Genomic DNA, 12,657 nt, shown 5'->3' on the forward strand with positions numbered 1-12,657 from the left:
TGCAACTACCACTCACCTCAACAGCTGAGGGGCCTTGGCACCTCCTTGGGTCTCCCCAGCCCAACCCCACTCAGTACCTTGCACCCAAACCGGAAGATTTAGTCTGATGATATTTAAAAATATATATTTATCCATGTTTTATATCACACTGGCCATGTACTGGGAAGTATTTCGCTACTGGGGTTCTAAGTAACATAGTCCCCTCTATTTTTGTGCTTTCTTTCTTTTATGTTGTACAAGGACATTAAGCACATACTCAATTTCTGTCAACATTCTTTTTTTCAGATGTGCACAACAAACCTGGAGCATGATATTCTTGTTCTGTGACACCCATTCAGCAAAGCACATCAACATGTGTTTAACTGTAACTTTTGGCTTCAATGAGCATATTCACATATTTTAAAGCTAAGTGCTTGCTTCAGTGCCTTGCTGTTTCAGGGTCTATGGTGCAGATCTCCCAGTGCCATCACTAGATCTGTGCCTTCATGAAGAACAAAATATCATAGTCTAGGGATACTGTGCGACTCAGAGAGGAGAAAGTTGCCTTTGTAAAACCACTCATTATTTCATCTTCTCATGTTAAAATTTTATTTAAGACTATTACATTTTGATTCTTCCGGTGGGAAGAACTATTGAACAAGATGCCATCAAGCTGTTTAAGCCATACACTTAACATATTTTAAAAGACAGTGTTAATTTTTGTTTTCCTGATTTCAAGTACATGTTTGTTTTAAAAATAATTTCTGATATCTCTGCTTTAAAAGCAAGTAACAAAAATATGCATCTGAGCTGGTATATAAGGGGATCAGACACACTGTAACTTTGATAGAGTAGCATCACAGTTTTTAAGGCATTTTTATTCAGTGCCAAATTGTAATTTTGATGTCATTTAAACACTGAATGCTATGAAGGAAAGGAGAATCAGCTGGAATCAGGCCATTTCCTAATGTGCAATTAAGGCATGTTAAATATATGGCCTAAAATCTTGTGTACAGTCCTTTTAAATAAAGTCTCTGTAACTGCAAAAGGGCCAGCCTCTGGTTCCTTTCTGGGAATGTTACTTTAGCTGCCAACTGCGGCTCTGAAAAGAAAGAATGAATCTCGCTTTATTTATTTCTCATTTTCTTAATTTTTTTCTTGTTAATGCTTAAAGCCTTTAGTTTCTCCTAATGTGAAAAGATGTCTTTCCAACAAAAGCATCAGATTTTATAGGAAAAAGTATAAATATTGTAAAAAGCAGAATAAAAAAGATTGAAGATGTGAACCTGAATTCGGGCAACTGATTTCCAGAACCCTCCAAAAAGAAAAACTGACCCACCAGTCTTATTTTATTTTTGCCTCAGCTTATTGCCTCTCCATTTAAAAAGCAGTACTGCCTCCAGGGACTCCTCCTACCCAATAGTTCTGGTAGATAAGAATTGAAGGTCCAATCTCACATGTTGCCATAAATTCTCATTGACATCAAACCCATTCAGTCCTTGGGCTTCTCCTGAGACTATCAATGAGGAGGAAGAGGTGGAATTATATTTTAACTTTTGAGCTGAGAACACAAGTCCATCAAAGCTGGACTAAACCCACCATTTCATTTCCCAAATAAAAATAGAGCTAGACTAAAACCATCAATATATTTCACATTGGGCACTGGGTAACGTGAAATACATTGGTGGTTTAAGACTTTGCCCTCAGCACAAAAACTACCATAACCCTCCATCCCTTCCCCATTTTTGGCAAGGATTGAATGGTATGAGCAAAGAGAGAGAACAATCAGATCCTGGTCAAAGCTAAGGCACATTGGCAGGAAAATTTAGTGAAGCTTGCCCAGCAGTGCCTGTGCTGTAGCTGTTTTGAAGCAGAATTCTTCAGTATAACACAGTCATGCTGCCACCTTTCTCCTGTGTCTTTCAACTATGGTCAAACAGACGGTCACCTTTTTTCAAAGCCAAATTCACTTTAAAGGAATACAAGCCAAAATTATTTTTATTTTACAAAACTATTTCCTCACCTGTGTTGCAAACAACACTTTGATTAGACCTGGAAGAATATTTAAATCTAAATTTTCTTCACTCTGCTTTCCACTTTTTTCAGCTTTAGCAAGATAAGTGAGTGTTTCTTCTTTGGGTCTCCTGCACCAGACAGGATGTGGCATTGTTTGGTTGAAGATGCTGTGTGGGGAACTTTGACCATTTTAACTTTGTTTTTACAACTTTTAGAACCCTAAAGACCAACAGAAATGTTTGTAAACTGGAAAACAAAACACAAGAAGACACACATACACAACCCTTCTCCCCACAACTCCCCAAATTGAACACTGGGCTGAAAAGTGACCTGATAATGACATGACCCTTTAAAGCAGTGTGTGAGATCTATAGAATCTGCCTTCATGGCGTTGCACGCCAGAGCCATATACAGAAGTGGTGTGCTTCTAGCTAACTAAAGCATCCCCCAGGACATGTATACCTTCAATAATAGAATGTAGGGTTTGGAAGGGACTGAGTGCACATCTTTCAAACCCTACATGCTATCATTGAAGGTATACATGTCCTGGGGGATGCTTTAGCTAGAGGTGTGATAGTGCCCTGGGACAAGCTAAACCAGTGTAAGCCCTTGACTGTAAGGTTAAAGTGGTATAACTGCCCTTCGTGTGAAGGTAGTTATACCAATATGGAAGTGCTTATACTGGTATAATGTATTCCCATAAGAGAAGGGGAATAAGGTATACTGCTATACATAGACTTGAAAGGATTAGCTTTTTATCAGTAAATGTTAGTAAACATTGTGTTCACCAGTCACAGATCCACAGGATCTATGCTATGCTTCCACTTTTAAATAGTCTGTTGGAGGAACCATTCAGTGTTCAGACACCCAGGGGTCATACTCTTCCTAAGGATAGGCCAGATGGCCTCAAAGCTGCCAAGAATGAGCATCTGGGCTCCAGCACTCCTGTTTTATGCTGTGAGATCTGCCCAGACCGTCCAACTGAAACAGACTTCTGGACAGACACTTCTATGCTCTTCAGTGACCAATGTACCTCAGCGAGTATCTGCAGTGATACCAAGCAGCCTTTTCAAAACAGAATAGAATTTGTTAGTCAATTGGAACACTGCAGCCTTTCAGCCCACTTCATTCTGCAGTGCCACAGTGGGTTCATGTGCTCCACCTGCTTGACGGAGTTTCTCATTGTTAAGTGTAAACTGTTCAGTCCTTGGGACTCCATTGTCTTTCCTGATCCTCCATTGATATGGGTCAGTTTCAGCCAGTCCTCTAATGACCCATTCATATTACTCCAGATGGTTCTGTCTGTGACACACTCTCCCCCCTCAGGTCTCCAGCTCTGCCCAAGAGCAGCTGTTTAACCCTTTGGCAATGAATGGATAGCAATCTCTAGTCAAGTTACTACTGGCAGGCATATTATTCATTTAAATATTATTAAAAATTCCCACTGTGTCACATCTCTTCCCCCTTTGAGAGCAAACTGAGTGGGGTCACTTTAGCCAGTGACCTAGGGAAGTTTGAACTCTCAATCATTATTCATGGATGTTACAGCATAGTTACCGTCTACTTGGTAGCTATCCTACTGGGCACTTTCAAGATTCTTACATACAGCAGTTTCCATAGCACAGTACAGAGCAGTTTCACATTCCCCTTAGGACTTGTCTGATAGATGACACTAGCAGGGTGCACATGGGGAGTTTTATGCACTCCTTTTCTCTTTTGCCATCCCAAAACCTTTAGCTTTGAAACTGGAATGGGATCCTGCCATCATCTCCTCCCTGTCGCCTTCCAGGGTGTGAGGAGGGCAGTAATCCCACATTCCTCCATGTGTCAGCCATCTTGGCTGCAGCCTAGGGTGTCCTTACCTTTATGCTGGTAGGAAGTGGCCACCCCTGGAGCATTTGGGGGGATCCAGGTAGGTTTATTCACCTGGAAAGCTCATCTTAACCCAGCCATATTTCTGGAGCTCTGGAGAGGCAGGGTAACACGGTGCTCCCCAGCACTGACAGACCCCGCCTCTGGAGTTGGGTCTTCACCCCAGGACTGTGCATATGAGAGGAACACATTTCCCTTTTCAGGATCAACCTGTTGCCCCCTCCCCACTCCGAGTGGGCAGTGATTTGAGGATCTCTTGGTTAAGAGAACTCACCATGTCTATGGCCACCACATGACAAGATGCTTCTTTTACTAGCAGCAGTATTCTGGCTGCTTTACTTTTCTCTGGGGCTTCTCTCATGCTATGACAGGGCAAACATGTTTGGCAGTCCTCCTTCTCTGCATGTGTCTTTGTACTCAGCTCTGCCTCTGCTTCCCTGTAAAGACAGGCAGTGAGCTTGTGCCTTTGGTCATAGCATTGGGCTCCGGGGGATCACTCCTTAGCTAGTGTGACTGATACCTCCTGTGTGGAGATGGGTGGGGGCTCTTCCTCCTACCCCACTCAGTTTCAGGTGTGTGCTTACAGACAGGAAGGTGACCTGAGCTTAACAGCCTTTCCTGTGTGTTACCGCAAAGGGGGAAAACCCCTCCTGCTCCCTGCCAGCCACTCTATTTGCATTTTGCCTAACAGCAGCAGCCCTCTGGCTTCCCGTCAGCGCCTGGTTCAAGCCCTTGGCTGTTACAAGAAGAGTCACTGTGTTTTGTCTTAAAGTGATACAGTCATTCCTAAGGAGGATGTCAAAGGCGAGATCATGAAGAACCCTGCTACCAATCACTTCTGTGTCTGTACAGGGATGCAAGCCGTAGGCAGGGCACATGGCTTCACATTTGGAACCTTAACCCAAGTTGTACATCCCTTTCTGCGTTTTATGGAGTTTTACCACACAGGGGTTGACAAGAGTTCTCTACCCCACAATCTCTCCAACACATGAATATCTCCCCCTTAACTATCACCTACCCTCCAAGGCACTTACAATCCCTCCCAGCTTGGTATCACCTGTAAACTTTGTAAGTATACTCTCTAAGCCATTATCTGAGTCACTGATGAAGATATTGAACAGAACCAGACCCAGAACTGATCCTTGTGGGGTATCACACATTTGGTGTTTTGCAGACCCAGACACCTTTTCCTATGAGCCTCAGGTGTCAATCCAAGCTTAATCAGTAGAGCCTTTTTTAACTGTTCATAGTTAAACAGAATCATAGTCCCCAGAATCATCAACTCCATCCATCTGGCTATATGCCTCTATCACCTTGGGACCGAGGGAGTGACGACAGTGGTGCTGGTCTACAGGATCAAACTGCAAGCCTCCTCAAAGACAGTGAGATAATCATCTATATCCTCCCACAGCTTACATTGGGACCACAGTTTGGTATGTAGGCCTCCCCTGCTTTCTCCCATCAGTGTAATGTCACACCTTTAGTTAAACAAGTACAACTTTTCATTTAGACCAAGCCCACATGGACAGGGCAGGTTCCAGGCACCAGCTTATCTAATAAGTGCTTGGGGCGGCAACTCCAGAGAGGGGCAGCACTTTCAGGTATTCGGTGGCAATTTGGCGGAGGGTCCCTCACTCCCGCTCGAAGCAAAGGACCTCTCGCTGAATTGTCGCAGATCGCGATCATGATTGCGGCTTTTTTTTTTTTTTTGGCTGCTTGGGGCGGCAAAACCCCTGGCGCCGGCCCTGCACATGGATAATGCTTTGCATCCAGTCCCATCCCTTGGATAATGTCAAAAAAGCTAAATGGATGATGTTTCTCCCATAAATTTTCAAAAATAAACATTTATCCAGTATGTCCAGGCCAAGGTACCCTGCACCAAACACCCTGAAGGCTCCAGCTGCATGAATTCAGAACTGCCCTTGGCAGAGAACTGTAAGGCAGTCATAGCTTTAGGAATCACTTTTTTTCCCCATGTCAGAGCAGTTACAATGGCTGGTGCCAGCAGGAAGGTCCCCGCTTCCTAGACCCTGCAGTGGGACTTGAGGGAGGCCTCAGAGGGTATGTCTATACTACACTACATTGTAGTTCCAGGCCTAAGGGACATGGGCTTGCAGACTCACTGTTTCCAAGCCCATGTCTGAGCACCCACAACGCCCTGTAAACCTGTGTTTACATCAGAGTCTGATGTTCTAACACGGGCCTATGGCTTGAGCAGCATCCACACAACAAAACAACAGGGCTTATACCTAAATCACAACAAGCCTGGGGCCCTGACCCACCGCCGCAGCGCAGCCCTAGGAGCCAGAGCCTGAGCGAGGGGAGCGACTGGCGGGCGGGAAGCCAAGCGACAGGACCGCAGCCCCGGCGCCGGTGTCGTCCTCGCTTCCCCCGCCGCCCGCGCGACTCTCCGGCTCCTCCCCGACAGGCGGGGCCGGGCAGCGCAGGGAGATGATGTCAGCTCCGAGCCGGGCCGGGAGCGATGGTGCCGGGGCGGTGAGGGAGGAAGCCGGTAGCCGAGCAGTCAGGGGACCGAGGAAGGGGACGCGGCAGGCGGGCGAGCCCGCAGCGAGACGGAGCCGGCCCTGGTCTCAGCCGTGGCCCTGGCGGGCGGTGGGGACTCGACCCCGGGCGGCAGCGGCATGTCGGGCCAGAGCGCGGTGAGCGACCCCCAGCACGCCGCGCGCCTGCTGCGGGCCCTCAGCTCCTTCCGCGAGGAGAGCCGCTTCTGCGACGCGCACCTGGTGCTGGAGGGCGAGGAGATCCCGGTGCAGAAGAACATCCTGGCGGCAGCCAGCCCCTACATCAGGTGAGCGGGCTCCAGGGGCGGGCCGGGTTGACAGGGCCGGGAGCGGGGTCCTGGGGCAGGGGCCGGAGGGGCGCGGGGCCCTGGCGTGCTGGTGAGGGAAAGGGGCCCGGCCGGCGCTGAGGCGGCTGCACAACCGGGGCGCTCGCGCCCTGACTCCGCGCCAAGACTCTCCGCTCCCCAAGCCGGGCCCTATCGGCGGAGGAGGGTGAGCCCCGAGCTAGCCCGTTGCCCTGCCACAGGGGCCATGCAACGCGCAGGTTCTTCTCCCCGGAAAGCAAGTTCAGCCCAGTGCGCCAGCCTTGCAGTGCTGGGCACTTGCTGTGTGTGTATGGCTCTGCCAATTCCCCGCCCAGCCCATCTATTCCTAGGAAGCCACCAGCAAATTGATACCGGAAGCCTGATTTTTGCTTTGTTTACCAACGTTGTTTATTTAAGTGCCTATCAACTTGTTTCCATTACAACCTGGCAAACGCGATCTCAGCTGGGGGGAGAAATGTTTATTTTTGAAAATTAAGGGGAGAAACCTCATGCATTTAGCTTTTTCCCAAGAGAAAATAATTACAAGGTAGGGTTTTGTGTGCGTGTGTACTTGTGGTCACGTAACTTAAAAACAAAAGCTGTTTTGTTTTTAAGGAAGAAATCTAATTGCCCTTGATATTTTGGAGACAAGTTGTAAACAGCTGAGATGGAAGTTTCACCATCTGCTGTATAGATATGCTGTCAATGAAATCGAAGGCTTTTAATACTTTCCTGAGTGTGTACTTCTACCCTTCCAAAGAAAGAGCTGTTACAGTCTAGTGATTAAAACACACAAAAAATATGCTTTTATAAAAGAAAAGTTTAACTGGATCAAGTCTGCAATTCAAGCTGATTAAAATTAACTGAGCATTTGTAGAATGGTCTGAAATGCCTTTGGAGGAAAAGTGATATTCTGTTGCGTTAACTCATGCCTTTATTATGAGGTTATTTTTTGTTAAACAGGAAATGTCCCGAACTGTTACACTCTGAATACATTTCCCAGACCTGAAAAAGAGCTCTGTGTAAGCTGGAGATCTTGTCTCTCATGCCAACAGAAATTGGTCCAATAAAAGATAGTACTTCGTGTGTCTCTTTCCGACTACTTAGGCAATAATAAGGACATGATTTAAACCAACAAGCCAGGAAAACAAAAGTTAATACTGAGTGGTAGGGAGATTATGAAAATAAAGGACACTGTTTCAGTATGGTTTGTTGTTCTCAATAGTATGTACTTTCTATAGTGCGCTCAGAGCAATACACATATGCTGAGTAATTTCATCTTTATAAAAGCTGGGTTTATGGTCTGTTAGATGCCCTAAACAAAGTCAGCACTCTAGGATTGGTTATTTGATTTTTGTAAATTCATGTGACAGTTTGGCTCTTCCAGAGTTTGTAAACTAGTCATTATCCTACTTCACTGTTGATTTTAAATATTTTTTTTTAAAAGCTTGAGTTAGCATTAAATGTATTGCCTGTGTCACAGATGATGTCAGCTGTTTTATTTCTGGCAATATGTAAGCTTCCAGCAAACACTTATTGGTTCTGAGATACACCTATTTTAACTTTAAAACTTAAACACAATATGAATGGGCTGCTGCTTTGTACAAAATTTTGCAGTTCTCTTACCCTAACAGTATAATGGAATGTTCTTTGGCTCTCACTGGGTGTACCATAGCCTAGTCTTCACTGGGAAAACTGGCCGTTATTGGCAATGGGTGTCAGCAACAGGTACAACCAAAACTGTGGTGAACACAGTTTAACTGCAAGTATAGGACAGGACAGACAATAGTCAACACAATCCTGGTTTCTGAATTGATGCTAAACAATTTGTTCTGGACTGTGCTCACAATTAATCCATAATTACACTGGGTTCAGGTGCAGCCATTGCTAGCAGTTGGAAACTTTCCTAGTGTAGTCAGAGCTTAAGAATCCAATGATGTGACAATTTTGCCTTTGATGGCAGGATATTTACAGTACATGGCAGTGTGTGACTGAGAATACATGAACCAAAATGATTTCCATAGATTATTTTTTGAACATTTTCAAGGATTGTTCCGCTGTAAGCAGGTGACAAATGTTCAATTCTCTCCTTGTACCTGAAGAGGCAGTATATGGCCGAGTATTGTTAAAGTAAATCCCAAATGATGGCAGGCCTCTTAATACTTGGGTACTTGCTCAGATCCACTCAAATTATATTTGCCTGTAAAAGATGCTATGATCATCTGCATAGATTGGGCTAGATGTAGTTGACATGTGCAGTTGTACTTCCCAGAAAGTACTCGTGTGGTGGTTGCTTGAACAATAATTTATCAGGCAATATTACTCAGTTCTAGACTTCAGTTTAATTTAGTCCAAGTTCTTGCACATAAATGAACCCACACTCACTGAAGATGAGCATCTTGGAACAATGCTGTGCATCACATATTGTACATGTCAGAACTTTACTAAGTGCCTAAGGGAGACTACGTGCATCAGCCCTGTCAGAATTAAGGACATGTCTTTGCTGCCCCACAGTTCGGACTACAGAGATATGAATAGCATTGTGCACCAATGTGCTGCATATTAACATAGTCCTCTTAAACAGGTTATGTTAATGTTAATTAGGAACCTTTTAATGTGTGCCTGCTGCATCCACCTGGGGGAGTTACAGTGCAGCACTTTGGTGCTGACTGCTATCTACACTCCTGTAGACCAAATTGTGGGGCAGTGTAGACATGCCTTAAAATACATTGTTTTATTTGGGTTAAGGAAAAATGCATTTTAGAAATTGTTTCCTCTCAGTATTATTGTATTTATGGCAACTCTACACAGACTTCAGATAGTACTGTATTTTTCAAATATTGTATTATATCTTCAACATGCTTAGCAATTAAAACTAAATAAAAATATACAAAATGAAACCATCAACAACTTTATAACTTTTAAATTTGACTTCATGATTATTTCGGTAGTACTTTTACTTCTGCATGATAGTTGAGAGACCAAAAAAGAACTACTCCCTACCCATTCAGCTTAAATGCTAAAGCTCTGATCTCTGCAAGAGCACAAAGATTTGCTGTGGATTGGCTTTCAGGATTGGGGTCTAAAGTTAGGTGTGACACACACAGTGGGATAAGAAGAGAGAGAGTATAGAAAACAGGTGACAGAGACAGAAAATGAGATGTATAAATAACAAACATTTTATCCATTTTTTTTTAACTATCAACATTAAGGACGAGAGGTCAGTGATAGGCTAATCAAAGAAATGAGTTTGAAATAAGTGTGAGTAATATGGGTAGGATTTGGCCCAATATTTTAAATGCCTTGTTGCCAACTGAATATTTCTTAGAATTACTAATTTATGTTAGTATTTTAGCTAGTTCCCAGTAGGATTTGAAGTTAATGGCTTACTGAGGTTATTTTAGGTTGCTGAGAGGGGTTTAGAGAGGTCATATTCTTGCAAGGCTGCTTTAACCAGGATAACAGTGTATCTGTTTACATTAAGTAGGCTACTTTTGCAATTGAAAAGCCTAAACTTCTTTTTAACTAAAATATTAGAATTATTGATACCTTAAGATCAATTTGAGATGCTCTCTATGGAAGCAAAAATTTAATATCATGCATTTTGAGAGCACATGAACTGCACCCATGGATATGTGCTAGAAGAGTTAAGGTTACTTAAGCAAAAATCCCACCTTCACAAGAAACTTGCTAATTAAAAGTAACTTTCATTGACATATCTTAACACTCCAATATCATGTTTCTCTCAGCTTTCTCATCCCTTCAGTGAATTCCCTTGGGCTTTCAACATATAACCAACCATAATACGGATACCAGGTTCCTCTAAACCAAACTCTGAGACAGAAACTGTAATTTTGCCCCTTCCCCCTGTCCACTTTTTACCCATGCTGCTCATCTCCCTATTTCACCCCTTCTCCCTGCCTCCTATACTCTTCTCATTTTCTTATCCCAGCTGTCTAGCCTGACTTCCTGACTTCTCAGGGTCTTTAGTTGAGCAAAACTGGTAAGATAGGGAACTGGCATTGGAAAACAGAAGTGTCTAGCAGAACTTGACAGTTGGGTAGTTTTTCCTTTCAGATGAAATAGGTCATGGCAACTAAGGGAATTATCTCTTTGCATCTAAAGGTAAAATTTAGGAAGTAGCCTGTGACTGAGATGTTATGGGACTGTGTGTGTGTACGAAATGTAGAATGTCTAAAAGCAAGGCAAAAAATAGCTTAAAAATAATGTGAGGTCATCTTTATGCATCATAAAGGAGTGGTAAAGTTAAAGCGATTTTATTACTTTGTAGCTCATCTTTAGCTTTTATCTAGGTGCTGTGAACACTAGTCCCATTTATTGTTGTGCAAACCCTATTAATTTGTAAATGATACTGCATTTCTGACAGCTGCTTGATGTTTGCCAAATTTGGTGTCACTGCAAGAAGTTCTGGAGCTAGAAGTCATCCAACTTAAGCCTAGATTCTAAATGAGGCCCTGTTTGTCTGTCTTGAGGCCTAGGAAATGGTGTCTGATACTGAGTTCTCAACACAATATAGGTTCACTTCACTTCCATATATAGGTACCAGTTTAAGGTTTAGAATTAATTAAACTATTCTAGAACCTTACCTTAGCCAGGAAGAAGTTGGTGGTTACTCTTGGGAAATCAGATTTGTACTTATCCAGTATGTGAGGTGGTACTTTAAATGTAACCAAATTGGGAGGAAGTAGAGCACAGGAGTGAGACAGGAGTTTTGATTTCCATTTCTTGCTGTGTCACAAGCACAGAAATCTTGGGCAAGTCACTGATGGTCAGATTTTCCAAAGCTGTGTACTATCTGTCCAAATCAGCATGTAAATACTTAATTAGGGTGTGTGAGAGAGAGAGAGGCTTGGCTCATGCCCAGCCACCCCCTCAGAAAATCCCACACACGTGTATGTATGCTGATGCACTGGCATGGCTACAAAGAGATGTATATGGCGTGTTTTTAGATTTGCAGGGCGATTGCTTAGACTGATAGTTGTGACTCTGGCACATGTATGTCAGGAGGCACACATGAGTTGGTTTCCCTCTGACAGACCGGTTACCCATGGCAGCTGCTGAAGGAAAGGAAAGAAGGGTCTGGCAAATACGCAGCAATTCTGAAACTGCACAGGCTTACCATACAGAAGGTTAACATATGCTAGTTCCTATCTGCCTTTGCTTCCCTGTGGACACCCATGTTGCATTAGCTGGGATGCAAGTAAAAGATATCTGCTTAATCCATAAATGTTTGTTGGCTGAAGTGACAATAAGGTCTTTACTGCTGAATTGTCCTGGGGGCCTGTCATGACTCTTTCATCCAATCACGTTTGCAATATTAGGAGAGCAGTGAGATCCAGGAAGACTGGATGAGTACTTCCAATGGCATTTTATACATGCACACATTTATCTGGTGCCACAGTGTGTAACCAGGGCAAAGTTTCTCTCTCACAAGAGGCAGAAGACTTCACCTGCATCTCTGGCACCTGAATCTTGTGGTACAGCACTAGGCTTGAGCAAAGAAGAATTACAGCATACCATTTTGCACCCTTTAGGGGTGTTCCTTTTGATATCTTGACTTGTCAAAAGGGACTCTGGCCTTGTCTACACTACCTGATTAATTCGAATTAGTTTAAATCGATTTTATAAAACCGATTTTATAAAATCGATTTAGTGCGTCCACACTAGGATCCTTAATTCGAATTTGTGCGTCCATGGTCCAAGGCTAGCGTCGATTTCAGGAGCGGTGCACTGTGGGTAGCTGTTCCACAGCTATCCCATAGTTCCCACTTCCTGGTTGAGAGCCCAGTGCCTGATGGGGCAAAAAACATTGTCCCGGGTGGTGCTGGGTACAGCCTCACCCCTCCCTTTGTGAAAGCAGCAGCCAACCATTTCGCGCCTTTTTTCCTGGGTGAAGAGAGCAAACGCCATAGCACAGCAAGCATGGACCCTGCTGAGACCAT

At 43.9% G+C, this 12,657-nt stretch overlaps 1 protein-coding gene across 1 annotated transcript in view; it reads left to right on the top strand.

Moving 5' to 3' along the window:
- Window positions 1–6,313: 6,313 nt before the first annotated feature.
- GAN (gigaxonin) overlaps window positions 6,314–12,657 on the top strand; it is a 58,511-nt gene continuing 52,167 nt past the window's right edge. Inside the window, exon 1 of the mRNA XM_032770604.2 lies at window positions 6,314–6,676. Within this exon, the coding sequence (XP_032626495.1) occupies window positions 6,510–6,676 (167 nt within the window). The 5' untranslated portion in view covers window positions 6,314–6,509. The remainder of the gene's footprint in view (window positions 6,677–12,657) is intronic.

This window comes from Chelonoidis abingdonii, chromosome 19 (genome assembly GCF_003597395.2).
Source record: "Chelonoidis abingdonii isolate Lonesome George chromosome 19, CheloAbing_2.0, whole genome shotgun sequence".
Lineage (NCBI taxonomy): Eukaryota > Metazoa > Chordata > Testudines > Testudinidae > Chelonoidis > Chelonoidis abingdonii.